The sequence below is a fragment of the Fonticula alba genome (genome assembly GCF_000388065.1).
Source record: "Fonticula alba strain ATCC 38817 unplaced genomic scaffold supercont2.3, whole genome shotgun sequence".
NCBI classification, from domain to species: Eukaryota; order Rotosphaerida; family Fonticulaceae; genus Fonticula; species Fonticula alba.
The window spans coordinates 428,459-445,392 of record NW_009242973.1 but is presented as its reverse complement, the minus strand read 5'-3'; the positions used below and the strand labels follow the sequence as shown (position 1 = coordinate 445,392).

At 72.7% G+C, this 16,934-nt stretch overlaps 3 protein-coding genes across 3 annotated transcripts; 1 reads left to right on the top strand and 2 right to left on the bottom strand.

The window, feature by feature from the left end:
• H696_01905 (hypothetical protein) lies at positions 1–5,902 on the bottom strand. The gene is made up of 8 exons (XM_009495806.1): positions 5,698–5,902; positions 5,513–5,584; positions 5,117–5,317; positions 4,347–4,951; positions 3,359–3,815; positions 2,595–3,060; positions 977–2,442; positions 1–798 (listed from the first exon to the last, which is right to left on the bottom strand). The coding sequence occupies exons 1-8, from the start codon at positions 5,812–5,814 to the stop codon at positions 112–114; spliced, it is 4,071 nt and encodes a 1,356-aa protein (XP_009494081.1). The 5' UTR covers positions 5,815–5,902; the 3' UTR covers positions 1–111.
• An 862-nt stretch (positions 5,903–6,764) lies between these two features.
• On the bottom strand, positions 6,765–10,847 carry H696_01904 (hypothetical protein). Its single transcript, XM_009495805.1, has 5 exons — positions 10,614–10,847; positions 9,815–10,449; positions 8,385–9,517; positions 7,986–8,119; positions 6,765–7,780 (listed from the first exon to the last, which is right to left on the bottom strand). The coding sequence occupies exons 1-5, from the start codon at positions 10,690–10,692 to the stop codon at positions 6,810–6,812; spliced, it is 2,952 nt and encodes a 983-aa protein (XP_009494080.1). The 5' UTR covers positions 10,693–10,847; the 3' UTR covers positions 6,765–6,809.
• Positions 10,848–11,855: 1,008 nt separating this feature from the next.
• On the top strand, positions 11,856–16,355 carry H696_01903 (NEK protein kinase; the record flags this gene model as incomplete). The annotated part of the gene is made up of 5 exons (XM_009495804.1): positions 11,856–13,251; positions 13,385–13,850; positions 13,972–14,115; positions 14,362–15,595; positions 15,738–16,355. The coding sequence occupies exons 1-5, from the start codon at positions 12,042–12,044 to the stop codon at positions 16,353–16,355; spliced, it is 3,672 nt and encodes a 1,223-aa protein (XP_009494079.1). The 5' UTR covers positions 11,856–12,041.
• Between the last annotated feature and the right edge of the window lie 579 nt (positions 16,356–16,934).

Here is a 16,934-nt window from a genome sequence, read left to right as displayed (position 1 = left end):
GGGGGGGGGGGGGGGGGGGGACCAACAGCGCGATGGCACTTCAGGTGGGTGCGCCCGGGCCGCGAGCGCGGCCCACGTCTGGCCCCCCGGGCGCCCGGGCCCTCGCGCTCGTCAGAGATCCAGCAGCATGCCGATGTCGGGCGATGCGGCGGGCGCCCCCGGGCCCGGGGCGGTGGCCAGGCCGGGCTGCTTCTTGCCCGGGCCCGGGGCGAGGCCCCGCGTAACCAGGGCCGCCACCGCGTGAGCCAGATGTTCGGCGACCTGGCCGCCGAGGGACGCATCGGCCGCCAGGCCGGCCGGCACGCGGACCGTCACCTTGAAGGTCTGGTCCGGGAAGAAGCGCAAGTGGGCCAGCATGTCGGCCGCGCCGGCAGCCGTGGCGGCCACCCGGCCGGCCATGATCAGCTCGGTGCCAATGCGCTCGACCAGACGCAGGTGCCCGGCCAGCAGGGCCCCCTCGGCCACCTCTTCGGCCGGGGGCCGGGCCCCGGGCCCCGCGGCCGGGAGCCCCTGCCGCGGGGAGCTGGCCTCATGCGGCAGCCGAACCCACAACTGGCCGAAGTCGGCCGTGGTGGCCACCGTCCCGGCGGAGCCGGGATTCGAAAGGAACGGCAGCAGGGTGCCTGCCACACCGCCGGGCAGCTCCTCCAACGGTGCCTCGCCCAGGGAGATCGGGGCCTCGACCCCGGGGACGCGCAGGGTAATGCGCACGGTGGCATGCGGCGGCGGCAGCGCCGCGAGTGGCGTCTGCAGGACAGCCCCCGCCACAAGGACATTCGGCCCGGCAGCCGGCAGGGGCTACGTCGCGCACGCCGGCAGGCGCGGCCCCCCCCGCGACCGGTGACAAGTCGAGACTGGGTCAGGGTACGAAGCCGGCAAGGGGGACTCCTCAGCGGGCAAAGGCCCGCACGAGCAGGCGGGGCGAAAGGGAGAGGGGAGGGGAGGGGGGGGGGCAGCCGAGGCCCGGAGGACATACCTGCGTCCGAACGCCGAAGATCGGGCTGCTGGTGGAGAAGACAATGTCGGCCGGCGACATGCCAGCTGGCAGGGCCACGGCCAGGCGCAGCGGCGACCCGCCGGCCGTGTCGCCGGCCGATGGCACCCGGCAGCAGAAGGCCCCCGGCAACCCGGCCACCGGGGCCCAGGGGTCCGCGTCGTCCAGCGGCCGGGGAGCCGCGGCCGACGCCCCGGCCCCCGCCAAGCCCAGCAGCAGCAGGTCGGCCGAGGCGCTGGCCGGGGCCGGGCTTGCCGGCGATGACAGGGCATCCAGCAGCGAGGGGGTGGCCGGCTGGGAGACGGCCCCCGGCCGCGAGGACACCCCGGCGAAGAGAGCCGCCGCGGCGCGCTCCTCGGCCGAGGGCCCGCGCGGGGCGGGAACCGACGCGGAGGCCGGGGCGCGTGCGCGATCCGCCGCCTCGGCCCCCGGGGCCATCCCGGCCGTCGGGGCCGCTGCCGTGGCCGTCAGCCCGGCGAAGTCCAAAGAGGAGGGATGCCGGCTGGCGGGCGAGGTCGTCACATCCGGCGGGGTATTGGAGGCGGCAGGGGCGGCCGGGCCGGGGGCCGCGTCGCCGCGACCCTGGTACCCGGTGCGGCCCCAGCGCTGCTTGGCCTTGGCGCCGGCCAGGTCCACCGGGGCGCCGGCTGACACGGCGCCGGCCGGCCCGGCATCCGCCAGCGACGTCGGCAGGTCCATGTTCCCGGACAGGGCCGCCAGGTTGAGGGAGTGGACGGCGGGGGCGGTGCCGGGCAGGCTGGCCGGCGTGCCGGCCGGCGCCCCGGCGCTGCCAGTGCCACTGGCGCCCGGCCAGGCCGAGCCCAAGCCCGTGGCCATCGTCGGCACCGGCAGCACCGGGGCCGCGTACGCTTCGAAGCGGATGCCCGACCGGGGCCCCGAGCCGCCGGCCGTGGTGGCCGCGCCGGAGCCCCCCCCCAACTCGGTGCCGGCCACCCGGCGCCGGACCATGGACACGGTGGACAGGGCCGGGCGCGAGGCGCGCTCCTGCACGAAGGCGTCCAGGAACCCGAGCGACGGGTCGATGTCAAATTCCTCGGAGCTGGCGTCGCGCGGCAGCAGCAGGGCCCGGACCGAGGCCGGGTGCGGCGGCTCCGCGTCGGACCCGGCCCCCCCCCCGGCCGAGCTGGCAACCGCGCCCCACCGGGCCTCGGCCAAATCCAGCCCCAGCAGGTCGCCGGCCAGGCTGCCGGCGCCACTGGCACCAGTGTCCACGGTGCCGGAGGCGTACTTGACGGCCGGCGCGCTGACCAACAGCGCGCGGAGCTCCAGCAGACGCTGCAGCAGATCCCGATTCCCGGGGGCATGGTGCGCCAGCAGGCGGCCCACGGCGTGCTCCACCGTGGCCGGGATGGAAATCGGCCCGGTCTCGGCCTGGTGCACGAGCAGCTTCATGCACATGGTCACGGCCCAGGCGCGGCCGGCCGGAGCTGGCGGGCCACCAGCGCCAGGCGGCCCATGTGCAGGCCACATCCGGCGAGAGGGTCAGGCGCGTGGCCGGGGAGCGGAAAAAAAAAGGGGAAAAAAGAGAAAAGAAGCGCGAAGGACCGGGAAGGTCGGCAGGAGGCACGCATGCACGCACAGAGAAGCGGCTGGGACAGCAGGCGGGCCGCCATGTCCAGCAGGGCCGCCCCGTGGAAGGCGGCCACATCGCCCGGGGAAAGGTGCGCCTGGGCCGCCGGATCGGCCAGGACATACCCATACTCGCCGATGACCCAGCAAATCATGAACAGCAACATCCGGGGAATGGTCTCCACGCTGAGGGGGGCGGCCATGGGGCAGGCAGCCGGGTCGTCGTCCCCGATCGAGTCGCCCTCCTCATTGGCCACCAGGCGCCGGAGAAGACGCGCCAGGCTGAGGACCGCATGGACGCGCAGCAGCCCGGCGCCGGGCTCCGACGCGTCGTCCCCCTCGTCCTCGTCCTCCTCGCCGCCGGTCTCGGCGATCAGGAGCATGATGTTCTCGGCCACGCGAGCGTCCACCAGGTCGCCGGCCACCTCGAACAGTTGGACCATGGTGCCGATGTACCACTCGTGCGAGGGAGCAAACTGCCCGATGGGTGGGAGGGGCGATCCGAGCCGGGAGGCCAAAGAGAGGGAGGGAAGAGAGGGGGGGAAAGAGAGCGCGTGAGCATAAGGGCAGCGGCCGCCGCGGGGATGGTGCGACCGGGGAGGGGGCGTGGCTTTGTCAGTGCAGGCACACACACACACACACACACACGAAGCAGCAGACGACAAGACGAAACAGGCAGCCCAGCTGCCGGGACCCCCCCTCCCCCCGGCCCCGCCTCGCCTCCTTCCCCCGCCCGGGCACAGCCTGGTTTCCGCGCCGTGGCGCTGCGCGCACCCGCTCGGACAGATCGACGATCTGGGCCACCAGCTCGCGGCGGCCCTCCTCCCCGGGGCTCAGGGACCCGGTGCGCAGGAAGCGGATCATCCGCGCGACAACCACCTCCACATTGTTGACGTTGGACACGCGTGCCAGCAGGGCCAGCGACCGCTTGGCCAGGGTCTGGTCGCCGGACTCCAGGCACTCGAGCACGGCCACCTGGTGCGGATGCGCGAAGGAGGGATCCGCCCGGGCCAGCTCCGCCAGGCTGGCAATGCCCAGGTGCTTGAGGTTGTGGTTGCTGGAGTTGAGGAAGCGCCCGAGGGCCTCGGCCGCGCACTCGAAGAGCTTCGGATGGGGGTAGATCAGGGCAATGCAGCGGATGGCCTCATAGAGGACGGCATACGCGGCGTCCACCCCGTTGCCGACCACATGCAGCGTCTGCAACAGGATGGGGAACATCTTCTCACTGGCACTGCGTGATGGAGGGGAAGCCGCCAGCCGGGGCACACACACACACACGCCCGGACAAGTCAGTCAACATGCCTCAAGGTCGCGAGCGGGGCTTAGGTAAGGGATAGGTGGGGAAGGAGGGGGGGGGGGGGGAGGGGCAACGGGTTCTCCGTCCGGCCCCTGTGGTATGCCGGCCCCCAGCACCTCCTTTTTGCCTCGAGGCCAGAGCCATCGGTGTGGGGCTGGTACACTGTCTCCCCCTCCCGCGGGACCGCCACGCGCTGAGCCGTGAATGCCACCAAGCTGTCCCGCAATCAGCTTAACAAAAAAGGGAAGTGGCAACCGGAAAGAAGGCGAAGAGGGGCAGGGGAGAGGGCTGTCAAGTCGCGCGAGCGCTTCGTGTGGCAAAGAGGGAAGGAACCGGCCGACACAGGGCCAGCGGATCGATGCCCTTCGGCGCTTAAGCACACCACTTGGCCCTGGCCGCCCAGGTGGCCGGAGTCCCCCCCCCCCCCCCCCCGCCCCAGGGAGGCATCGCCAATGGGTGACGTACTCGCGCGAGTCGGCGCCCAGCAGGGCCAGCAGCTTCAGCACCTGCACCTGGTACCAGGGAGCAAAGACGCCGCTGTACTCATAGCCCCGGGAGCCGGTGATGCGCTGCTTCAGGAAGCGCCCCTGCAGCTCGACCAGCGGCGGAACCAGGCGCGTGCGCCATTCGGCCATCTCCGCCGGCGAGGGCAGGGGGAAGGCCTCGCGGACGGCGGCTGCGGCGGCGGCCACGCCGGCCGGCCCGTCGCCCGGGGCCCCGGCCCGGGCCAGCCCCGGGACCAGAGCCGCGGCCGGGACCGCCCGCGCGGCCCCCCGCGTCAGCAGCTCATCATACAGGCTCAGTGCGGCGGCCACCACGCCGAAGTCCCGGTCCTGCAGGGCCGCCGGGAGCTGTTGCTCCACCAGCTGCGGATACTGCTGCACCAGGTCCGGCTCCTCGGCCAGGAAGCTGCGCAAGCACTGGAGGGCCTTCTTGCGCACAAGCTCCTTCCCATGGGTCAGGTGCCCGACCACCGGCGCATACAAGGCGGGCAGGAGCTCTCGCGTGACCAGCGCGCTGGCCGTCGACAGGGCGTAGGAGATTTCCAGCGCGTTGCCCGATTGCAGGTCCTACGGCGGCGCGGCGGGGCACAAGGAGGGCGCGAGTCAGACGAGGCGTGTCGGCCGGTGCGCATCTCTGCGGGCGTCATATATACATATATGCGCGTGCGTGCGCGCGTGCGGATTCCGCCCGGCCATGAGGAGGCGAGGGCCAGCGCGGTGGGCCCCACGTACCCGGAGGATGGTCTGGATGAGCATGATGCAGAGCTCGTGGCCGCGGTGCAGCAGCAGCCGCACGGCCAGGTAGGCCACGCGCTTCTCGGACACGGTCTGCGCCTTCTGGGCCAGGTTCACCGCGTGGATGTGGCCGAAGGTGGCCGGCAGGCCGAGCATCTCCAGGAACACCACGCGCAGGAGGTACTCGCGCATGGCTTTCTGCAGGTGTGTTCGCGATCAGGAGCAGCAGCCACGGTTAGAGAGCGGGGGGCACCGAGAGAAGGGGGGCCGGCGCGAGTGCGGGCCCGGGCGCCAGGTGCGCTGCGAGGGCGCCAGGGACGGCGTGGCAGCCGCACAAGCATGCAGGCGCGCGCGCGCGCGGCAACCCAGGGCAGGAAAGGGCCGGAGACGCACGTCGGACACATTCGGCTCGGACATCTTGCTGGACAGGCGCTTGAACTCGGTCTTGAGCAGGGACTCCTCCTCCTGAGGAGGGGAGAGGGCCAAGGTGGGACAGGTGAGTGACGGGAAGTGGCACGCCAGGTGCCCGGTCGCCTCCCCGCTCCGCAGCCCTGAGCAGTCGCTCGTCGGGCGCGTACCTCCTTCGATTGGGCATCGCTGACGGCCCGAATGAGCTCGGTGAACTCGCGCGAGTAGTTCGATGACACGCCAGCGCCGGCGCCCACCGCCTGGGCCAGCTCCTTGGCAACGTCCATGGGGCCTTTCTTCTCTCTGCCTCTTGGGCTAATCGGCAGTCGACCGGCTACGAGGAGATGGGATGGTGTATGTGTGTGTGTGTGTGTGTGTGTGATGGATGAGGGTAGGTTTGTGCGTGTGATAGATGTGGGTGGGTGTGTGCGCGGATGAGGGAAGGTGCAGGGGGGGGGGGGGTGCGGAGCAAGATGCCTCGGCGCGTCCGGACGCGCGCGGCGGATCGCCGTTTGATTTCAGTCCCCTCGTCCCCAGGAGGATGGGACCCCGCCACAGACCCAGGCCCGGGGCCCGAGCGTCGGCAAGGCCAACACCCCGCCCGTCCCCCTTGGGCCGTGCCCCGAACCGGACCACGGCCCGGGCGTGCACGCGCCCGAACACTCGCCAGTCCGGCAATATAAAAACAACAACAACAACAACATGCCCGCCTCCCTCGGCCGGGCCCCAGCGACTCCGGTGCACACGCGCGCCGGCGCCAGCTCCCCGGCAGAAAAAAAGCCCCCACCCCTCCCGGGACCGGCCCGGCATCCTCCCCCAGCGGCCAAGCGCCCGGACTGCCAACGGTCCAACGGGCCGCGAGCGGCCCCGAGCCCGGGCCGATGGGCCCCTCTCCGCAGCGCACGCCGCTGCAGCCGGCGCGGTTGGCGGCAGGCCGATGGTGCGAGGCGGTGAAGGGGGCGGGCGCGCAGCGGCCGCCCGGGCTCGGGGCGGGTCCCGAGGCCCCTTGTGTGCCCATGACTCGGGGACCCATCCCCATCGCGCCAGCCGCCCCCAACTCCCGGCCTCGCTCACCACTGGGCTTTCTTTCTCTCTCTCTCTCACTTACTCTCTCACTTACTCTCACTGACTCTCACTTACTCTCACTGACTCTCACTGACTCTCACTTACTCTCACTGACTCCCTCCCTCCCTCTCTCTCTCTCTCTCTCTCTCTCACTTACTCTTTCACTTACTCTCACTGACTCTCACTTGCTCTCTCGGCACATGTCTATTCGGTGTCTCTATTGCCGCCAGGCAGCACGCTCCAGCGTGGCCGAGGCCACACGGCGAGCCTGACGCAGGGCATCGCGCTCCGACAGGCGCCCCTCGGTGGCCAGGTCCCGCTCGGCCTCCTTGACCAGGGTCGACAGGGCCAGGGCCAGGCCATGGCGGAGGACCTCGCGCCGGGTGAGGGCCTCGGCCGCGGCGCCGGGCTCCTGATCGGGATCGCGCGCGCCGCCGGCCGACCCGGGCATCTGCACCGCCTCGGCAAAGACCCGCACCAGGGCCTGCGGATCCAGCACCGGCAGCACGCGCGTCAGGACGTCCCGCAGGAGGGCCGCATGCGCGGTCGGCAGCGGGCGCCGCTCCAGCGGCAGGGTCCGGAAGACATTCAGCCCGAGGGCCTGGCCCAGGACCAGGTCCGCCACCAGGCGCGAGATGTTCAGCACCCGCCGGGGGCTGGCATCCTGGCTGCCCGGCTCGCCCATGGACCGGAAGACATCCCACAGGGTGAAGGTCAGGGACACCCGGTGCGAGGCACGCGTGGCGATCAGCTTCTGCGCCACCTGCGCATGGAAGGGATTGTACACGCGCTCGCGCGAGCAGCAATGCACCAAAACCCGGACGATGTCGCGCTCGGCCTCCCCGCGCAGGCCCAGCCCCAGGACCCGGGTCACGGCGTCGGCCGCGTCGGCGGCCCCCATCAACGCCACGAACACCGCGCGGCGGATGTCGGTGTTCATGCCGTGGCGTCGAGCCGCGGCCAGCAGCTGCGCATGCTCGGTGTCCACGCTGGCCCCGGCGCCGGACCGGCCGGGGGTCAGCATGGCCGCCATGCGGGCCGTCGTGCCGGCCGCCCCGGCCCCGGTGCCGTCCAGGGCCAGGTTTCGTTCGCGAATCTGCCGGGCCAGGGCATGGACCACATCCCCGCCGGATGCCTCGGCCTGGGCCAGGTCCTGCAGGCCGAAGCTAAGCGGGGCAGGGGCGGACACTGTTGTTGTTGTTGTTGTTGTTGTTGTCGGTGTTGTGGCGTTGGCATGTGTGCATGCGTCAGCACAGGGACATCGTGCGGGGCCCGGGTGGGGATGGGCATGGAGAGGGGAGGGAGGAAGAGGGAAGGAGAAAGGAGGCGGCAGCCGGTCGCGAGGGCCAGCCGAGAGAGGGGATATATATATATATGTGTGTGTGATACGCACGTCCGGCGGACTTCATCGTCTCGCGCAGAACCTTCCGCAGGGGAGCCACCAGCTCCTCGTCCGCGTCGTCGGACTTGCGCCGGCGGTTGGTGCGCACGGCGGTCACCGTGTCACGGAGGAAGCGCGCGCGCGAGCTGCAGATGAGGCCCCACGGGCAGCATTGCATGCGCGCACATACACACACGCACACACGCACACACACACACACACACACACACACACGCGCGCGCGCGCGCCGTACAAAGCCCAAGGACAAAGTGGGTGGCGACCGAGCGGAGAGATGAAAAGCACGAACAAAAAAGCCCATGCACAGGAGCGGTAGGCAGGGCGAGGGGGGAATCGTCAGAAACCCGATCCCTGAGCGATCAGCACCAGACAGCGCCCCAGCAGCACACGCACCTGGCCAGCTTGGCTTCTTGCATCTTTTCGATGAAGGCGCGCAGGCGCCCCGGGGCGCCGGTGCGCAGGTGCGAAAACCCGGCCCCCGTGAGCAGGACATTGGCCAGCTCGACGGCCAGCTCGGCCCGGGTGGAGGCCAGCTCGGCCGCGGTCGAGTCGCCGGCCCCCTCCAGGAAGGCCTCGGACTCCAGCACCGCGGCCAGCCACCGGTCGCACAGGTCCATCAGCAGGGACACACCATCCGGCGTGGCCCCCACCAGATTGAAGGAGGCCAGGTGCGACAGGAAGACCGCCAAGTTGCGGGCCTCGCGCGCGCGCGGCCCATCCGTCCCCGGGACCAGGGCATCCTCCTCGGGGTCCTGCATGGCCTGGGCCAGGCCGGCGGCAGGGCCGGCCGGCGGAAGGAGAGCCGCCGCCTCGGCCGCGCGCAGGCGCCGCAACGCCTCCACCGTGGCACAGGCCACCACCTCCGGGCCCCAGGACGCGCCCAGGAAAACCAGGGCCGCGGCCTGCACCGCCACGAAGGAGGACAGCCGGTCGCCGGAGCTGGCCGACGACACGGTGTCCAGCACGGCCGCGGTCAGGGTGGCGAAGACCGCCCGCCGGGGGAAGGCCCCGCCGGCCAGCAGCCGGGCCAGCTCCGGCAGGAGCTGCCCGAAGTTCGAGGACGTCAGCCGGTTGATGGGGCCGCGCACGCGGCGCACCAGCTCCGGGCTGGCCGGCTGGTCCTGCAGGGCCAGGCTGGCCGCGGCCGAGGCCGCCGCTTCGGCGTCCGGGTCGGTGCGCTGCTCGGCCGCATGCCCCAGCAGCCGCCCCAGGTCGATCTTGCCTGAGCCCGAGGCCGGGGCATCCTGGCCGGCGGCCGCGGCCTCGGCCGCAAGGCGCCGCCGCACCGCCGGCGGCAGGTACTTCCCAGCCTCCGGGGCCGGGGCCGGGGCCGGGGCCGAGGCGGTCACAGGGCCGGGCTCCTCGTCCGAGCTGCCGCCCTCCTCTTGGTAGTCCTCCTCGCTGGAGGAGGAGGATGGGCCATCGTCCGAGTGGCTGGAGTCGGCATCGTCGCCGCGCGGGCGCGACCGGTGGCTGAAGGTTGACTCGACCTCGGGCGCGTCGCTGTCGACCTCCTCCTCGAGGCCCTGCGTGTCGGTGTGTGTGTGTGTGTGTGTGTGTGTGTGTGTGTGTGTGCGCGCGCGTGCGTGTGCGTGTGTGAGTCAGAGTCGGCGTGCGGGGCAACGTCGCCGGCAGGGCACATGCCGCGCCTCGGCCAGCCCCGGCGAGAGCCTTCCCCCCCCCCCCCTCTCTCGCTCTCGCTCTGTCTCTCACACGGCGTGCGGCCACCACATCACGAGAGGGGAGGAATGGAGGAGCCCGAGGGCCGAAGGGGGAGAAAAGGGAAGAAGGAAAGGCCCAAAGGGCGAGCACCATGCACGCACCGACTCCTCGCCCAAGTTGTCCAGGCCGACCAGCAGCTCGCCGAGAGCGTCGCCGGCCTCGGCGTCACGCGCAGACCGGCGCTGGGCCTTCGCCGAGCCGCCGTACTTCCGCTCAAATTGCCGGATGACCCACTCATCGTAGAGGGCATCCTTGTCGTCGAGGGGCGCCAGCCCGGCCGAAGACACGGCATCGATCGACTCCAGGTCGCCATCGTCCAGGGTGTCCAGCTCCGGCTCCTCGTCCATGTCGTCGCCGGCCTCCAGCGCGTCCAGGCCGTATGGGTCGTGCTCATCGCCATCGCCATCATCCTGGTCGCCGGCCGAGCCGATGTCCGCGTCCATGGCCTCGAAGTCGGCCAGCGAGTCCTCCCAGTCGAAGGTGGCCGGGGCACGGGCACGCTTGGCCGGGCTGTCGGCCGCCGGGGCGCGGCGCTGCCCTGCCATTGGCGCCTCGTCATCGAAGGCCAGCGCCGGGGCATCCTCCGAGAAGGCCGCCCGGGCCCGGGGCCGAGCCCGGACCGGAGCCACCGGGGCCGCCTGGGGGAGGGGCTGGCGCCCGCCGCGACGAGCCGCCGCGCGGGCTTCCTTGCGAGCCGCGGCCTTGACCACGATGCCGCCCGATGCCAAGGTGCGGTCTGAATGCGTGTGTGTGTGTGTGTGTGTGTGTGTGTGTGTGTGTGTGTGTGTGTGCGAGGACGGCGGCACCGAGGGGCGTGGTCGCACGCCCCCATCCGGGAAGTAGGTCAGCACCACCGAGGCAGCGAGGGAGGGGCGAGAATCTGGCAGAGGAGCAGCGCACCGCGAGGTCGGAATCCACCGCGCCCACCGCGACCGCCACGGCCGCCGCGTCCGCGCCCGCCAAATGGGGGAAGGTTCATGCTGCTAGCAGGGAGAGGGGAAGGACAGGCAAGAGACGGCCCTTCAGGAAAGACAAAATGCCCGGGGGAGGAGAGTGGGGGAGGTGGAGGCGGGAGAGCAGAAAGGGAGAGCAGAAAGGGAGAGAGGAGAAGAAATTGGGCGAAGTGTACGCCAGATAGGATGCCCCTCCTCCGGGGGGGGTGGATGGCGCACGGCGGCGTCCCAAGAGCACCCGCGAGGGGGCGGAGGGGGGGGGGGGGGGACCCTTCTGCAGCTTGGGTGCCAGACCCCCAAGGAGAAAGGGAGGAGGGGCGTGTGCCGGCGATCTGGCCGTGCAGGCGCACGCACGCACGCACGCACGCACGCACACGCGCCTGCGTGCGAGGCTCACCTGGCGCGGGACCTGCCAACCTTCCCCCTGAGCGCGTGATGTGCGATTAAGCCCCGTCTTAACCGAGCAGCGACACCTCGTACTTGGGCCTCGTAGGCGTGCGGCACGGATGTGGGCGCGATGCGGGGCATTCGCAGCGCGGGCCGGCTGCCAACGCAGGCGCATAGCGAACCCTGGCCCGCCCGGCCGCGGGCCCCCTTTCCGAGCGAGACCATGACCGCGGCGTCTCGCGGGCGAAGGCCCGCAAATGGGGCCCGGCGACCGCGGGGCCGGGGCCGCCGGAAATGAGAACGCCTTGACAGATGTCTCGTCTTGGCGAACTCGGCCTCCGAAAGGGTACGAGGAACGACCCCTCGGGGCGCGGGGTCGCGGATCTGAGCCCCCCTTTCGGAAGGGCCGTTTTTAATGCGGCAACCGCCGAGCAGCAGGGGGGAGGGCAGCCCGGACCCGGGTCGTGCCCCGATCAGCCTCGCCGGCCTGGGCGGATGTGTGCCCTCCTGCCGGTGCCGGGCGGCGCCAGGCGGGCGGCCCTGGCCGATCACACCTCGGCCCGATGGCCGGGGAGCGGCGCGAGCCCTTTTTCCGGCGGCCCGGAGCCCGGCCGGGTGGCGAGGCCCCCCGCCCGGGCATCTAAGCTCCTCCGTCCATCTTTGCCCCCCTCCCCCACCCGACCTGTGCCTGCTTCCTTGCCTCCTGCGCCGAGCGCCGTCGGCTGCCTGCACACAGCCGAGCGAGGCCCTCTGGCTTCCCTCGCATCCCGCCCGCCTCCCCCCGGCCTTATCCCGCCCCTTCTCTCTCCCTCTCTCTCTCTCGCTCCCCCTCTCGCTCTTTACTTCTCGCCCCTGCCTTGCGTGGCCCACGTCCCCGGGCCTGTGTCGGTGACTCGGGAAAGGCCCGCGAGCTTCCCGCCTCGCCTTTTCTCCCCCTCCCCCTCCCCGCTCCCCCTCTCAGCCGGCTCCCCACCGGTTGCGCGGCGCCATGAGCGACGCCCTCTTGACCCAGGTCTCCTCGACCGAGGCCTCCCTGGCCGAGATCGATCTCGGGGGGCCCGGGCCGGCCAGCGACTCGTCCACCATGCTGGCGGCCAAGTCGCTGGATTTCCTGCCGGGCGCCATGTCGGCCTCGCCGCCGGACCGGGGCCAGGCGTGCCAGGCCAAAAGCCCGGGCGCCGCCCCGGCGCCGGGGTCCAGCGCGCCGACAACCCCCTCGCGGGGCAGCACCTCCGGGCATGGGGCCCAGCAGCTGGCCTCGTCGCCGGTGGCCGAGCGGTCGCCCTCCTTCCGGGTGCAAGTGTGCCGGCTGGCGGCCGGGCCCGGTGAGGCGGACGACCTGCCGGCCGGGCCGGTGGCCCTTGTCCCGCCGGCCGCCGGGGCGTCCACCTCGCCGCTGTTGTCGTCGCGCGCCTGCCTGCGGGAGCCGCTGGCCGGCCGGTCGTCCGGGGCCGAGCTCCCGGCCGGGGGGGCCTTCGTCACCGCGGCCACCGGGGTGTCGCTGCCGGGGCCGGTGCTGACGCCGGTCGGCCGGCCGGCCGAGGCCACCGGCCACACGTCGGCCCTGCCGGTGGCCGACCATGGGCTGACCCTGCGCGACTTGAAGCCCCTGCGCATGATCGGCAAGGGGGCCCATGGGATCGCGGTGCTGGCCCGGGTGCGGCCGCGGCCGCCCGGGCGCCCCGGCAGCGGGGCCCCGAACGCCACCTCGCCCCTGGACTCGGCGGGCCTGGGCCTGAGCCTGTCGACCGAGTACCAGGAGTTCGGCCTGTCGCCGCCGTCGCAGCACCCGGCGTCCGGGCAGCTGCAACTGTCGCCGCCGCCGGCCGGGGCCGGGACCCCCCTCGGCCCGGGGCCGGCGGCCCCGGAGGAGCTGGTGGTGGTGAAGCAAATCCGCCTGCAGCTGCGCCTGTCCGGGGAGCAGCTCCAGCCGGGCGAGACGGCCGAGCAGGTGAACAAGCGCCGGGCCGAGGCCCTGGCCCAGCGGTGGGCCAAGGTCGGCGAGGCGGCCCTCCTCCGGCGGCACATCCCCCCGCACCCGCATGTCATCGGCTACCGGGGCATGTTTGTCATCATGCGCGGCCAGCCGGCCGGCCGGGCCGGGGCCCCGGGCCCGGCCGAGCCCGGCCCCGAGCCCGGGGGGGACTTCAACCACCTCGAGTGTGTCCTCTGCGTGGTGACCGACTTCGCGGAGAAGGGTGCGTGTCTTGTGCTGCGGGGCTTGCCTCGCTGGCGCCCCCTTGCGCCGGGGCCGGCCCGAGTGGCGTGGGGGTACTGACCTCTTTTTTGCATGCCATGCGCTGGGCCCTGCGCCGGCTGGCCGGGCCACAGGCGACCTGTTCACCCTGCTGAAGGCGCACGAACACTCGCCCATCCCGGAGCCGGTGGTATGGACGCTGATCCGGCAGCTGGCGTCGGCCCTGGCGCACCTGCACGCGCACGGGGTCGCCCATCGGGACCTGAAGCCCAAGAACATCTTCGTGGCCCAGTGCGGCCGGCTCATGCTCGGGGACTTCGGCGTGGCCAAGATCATGGAGGGCGACCACCCGGTCCCGGGGCCCGGCATGTCGCCGTGCCTGGCCCCGGCGGATGGCCCCCCGGGCTCCGGGCCGGGCTCGAGCTCGGGCTCGGACTCGGGGGCCGCCGGCGCGCCCGATGCCCGCGGGCCCGCGGGCCGGAAGCGTGGCCGGGGCACCGGCTCGCAGGGCCCCGAGCCGGAGGGGCCCGGCCCGGAGGCCCGGCAGCGCCGCGTCGGCACCCCGTACTACTTCAGCCCGGAGATGGCCCTCGGTCGGAAGTGCGTGCCCCGCTGCGGGGCCGGGCGTGGCAGGAGTGTGTGTGTGTGTGGGGGGGGGGACCTTGGACCGTCGCCTGGCCGTGCTCTGACACTTTGACACCCTGCCCGCCGGGCGGCCCAGGCACGACCATCGGACGGACCTGTGGTCGCTGGGGTGCATCGCGCACGAGCTCATGACCCGGCAGGTGGCCTTCCGCGGGGCGCGCAACATGCGCGACCTGTACCATCGCATTCTCCGGCGCGATGTGACCGACGAGCTGCCCGGGTGCGTGTCGGCGCCGTGCTAGACGCCGGCGGCCGGCGGCCGGTGTGTGTGTGTGTGTGTGGTGGTGGTGGTGGCGGTGGTTGTCCTCCCTCGGCTTTGCCTCGGCTCCATGTGCCCCGTGCTGACATGCGTTGCTTATTTCTCACCCGCCTGACGGGGTTGCGGCTGTCGTCGCCGGCCGGTGACTCCTCCCGGCATGGTCGGGGGGGGGGGGGGGGGGGGGGGGCTTGCGTCGCGCGCCAAAAGGTACTACTCGGTGCGGCTTCGCCAACTGGTCACCGAGCTGATGAGCCTGAACCCGGACCACCGGCCGACGGCCCTCGCTGTGCAGGAGCTGGCCAGCCGGTATGCGGCCCCGAGCGACAATGCGCTGGAGCTGCTGCACTCGCCGCCCGGGAGTCCGGCCCCGGTGGCGCCGGGCCCGGAAGCCCTCCCGCCGGCCAAGCGGCCGCGCGTGGACCCGGCCGAGGGGCCCGCCGCCGTCGGCCCGGGCGCCGTGGGGTCGGTGGTGGCGGCGGCGGCGGCGGCCGCCGCCGCTGTTGCCGCCGGCCAGCGCCCGGCCGTGCTCATCCCCGGCGACGATGACGACGACTTCCTGGACGTGTCGCCCGAGGCCGGGACCACCCTGTCCAGCAGCGACGAGGATGACTACCTGGATGTGTCGGCGGCGGCGCCGGCCGGCGAGCCGCTGTCCCGGCTGCTGGGCCTCGGCAGCGGGCACTCCTCGCTGGACCGGCTGTCGGCCGGGTCGTCGCTGCTGTCGCTCGGCGACCCGGGGGCCATGTCGGCCGACAACTTCTGGTCGGCGGTCAGCGGGCCGCCCGGGGCCGGGGCCTGCACCGACGCCGGGGGCTTCTCCGAGTCGGACGGGCAGCAGCTCATCCATGCCTTCATGGAGGGGGACTGGGGCGCGGTGCGGCCCGTGCCGCCGGGCCCGGGCCCCGGCCCCGGCCCCGGCCCCGGCGGCCTGGCCTTCGCCGGGAATCTCGGCAGTGTGGCGGCCGCGCGGGCCGGGGTCATGGCCATGGCGCCGGCCGCCGGCCGGCCGGTGCCCGCCCGGGCGAATGCCACGCACCAGGCGCACCTGGTCATCGAGTCGCTGCGCACGCGCAATGAGCAGCTCCAGCGCGACCTGTCCACCCAGTCGCACAACCTGCTGGAAACCAGCGCCCGGTGTGACATGCTGGAGGAGCGGCTGGCCAGCATGGCCGCCCGGCTGGGCCAGGCCGAGGCGGCCTACCACGAGTCGGTCGGGCGCCTGGTGCAGGACCACCAGGCGGAGATGGCCCGGCTGCGGCAGCAACTGGCCGAGCGCACGGCCCAGGTGGCCCGGCTGCAGCAGGCCGCCGCGGCGGCCAGCTCCAACCCCGCGCCCTCGCCTGCGGCCGCGGCGGCCCGGTCGACCCCCTCCGCCGCGCAGTCGCGCCTGATCCAGCAGCAGCAGGAGCAGCTCCGGACCGCCCTGTTCAAGGGCCTGCGCGTACGTCGGGCCCCGGCCGAGCTGTGCCCTCTTCTTTTCCCTTTCCTCGCCCCTCCGCCACCCGGCCAGCGCCTTCTCACACCCGCACTTGCCGGCGGTCCGCTGTTGCTCCGCCCCCTGCCCCCGCCCTCCCGGGCCGCAGTCGGCCAATGCCCTCATCAGCCCGGGGCACATCCACCTGGCCGGGGTGGTCCTGCGCAAGCACCTCCACGGGGTGACCGTCCCCCGGGAGGGCGGCCAGCCGGGCCAGCCGCTGGTCGACTGGATGCAGGAAATGTGCGCCGGGTTCCTGGCGGACATGGCCGCCGGGCAGAGCCCCCACTCGATGGATGTGGACTCCCTGCGGGAGGTGCTGCCGCTGGCGGTGTGGGAGCGCGCCCTGCCGGCCGAGCAGCATCCCCTCCTCCGGCAGTATGCGCCGCTGATGCTGGCCATGCTGCTGCTCCGGGAGCGCCTGGGGGCGGTGGCTGGCGGCGGGTCGCCGGCGGCCGACCGGCGCCCGAGCACGCCCTTCTCGGCCGGCGCGGCGGCCGGCACGCACGCCACCACCCCGGGCGGGGTGGCGGCGGCCAGCCCGCGATCGCCATCCTCCCGGGCCGGGCCGCCGCCCCCATTGCTCCTGTCCCCCGGGGGGCTCTTCCTGCCCGGCACACCGAGCATGAGCCGGTGCGTGTCGCCGAATGGCTTTGCCCCGGGCGGGTCGCCGTGCCCGACATCCCCGCTGGCCAGCAGCCCGCCGCCGATGTCGCCGGTCAGTTAGCTCTTTCTCCGGTGGGGGCAATATAAAACCCCCCCCCATAAAAATATACACACATCTTCACATACTGCTGCGGAATCCGGGCCGATCGTTCGTGGGGCGGTCGGGGATCGTTGGCACCACGCATGCTGGCCCGGCGCGAGATCCCGCATCCGTGTGTGGCCGGGCGGGCGCGGGCGGCGCGGCGGTGGTGGTGGACATGACCGCAGGCGGGGGCCCGGGCACTGAAGGGCACCGTCGTGGCCTGGCGGCCGGGTGGCGGGGGCGGCCAACCGAGGCGCAATCTATCCCGGCTCCCAGCGCCTGTGCTTTCGCCCGTTGTTTTCGCCCGCTGCTTTCGCCCTTCATCTATCTTCCTCGCCGTCTCTCCACACCCGCCCCGCCTCCCTCTCCCCCTCCCCGCCCCAGATGTTGCTTGTGTGGCTCATGCCAGCCTCTTGGTTGCATGGCCTTTTGATGTGCTGTCCTATGTACACCCACGCACAGGCTCTGGCCATGGCCCCTGCCCCGCCGCTCTCGCCTCCTCCCCCCTCCCCCCACCTTTCCCCGAAAGTATCACCCAAGGTCTAACGAGAGGGACCT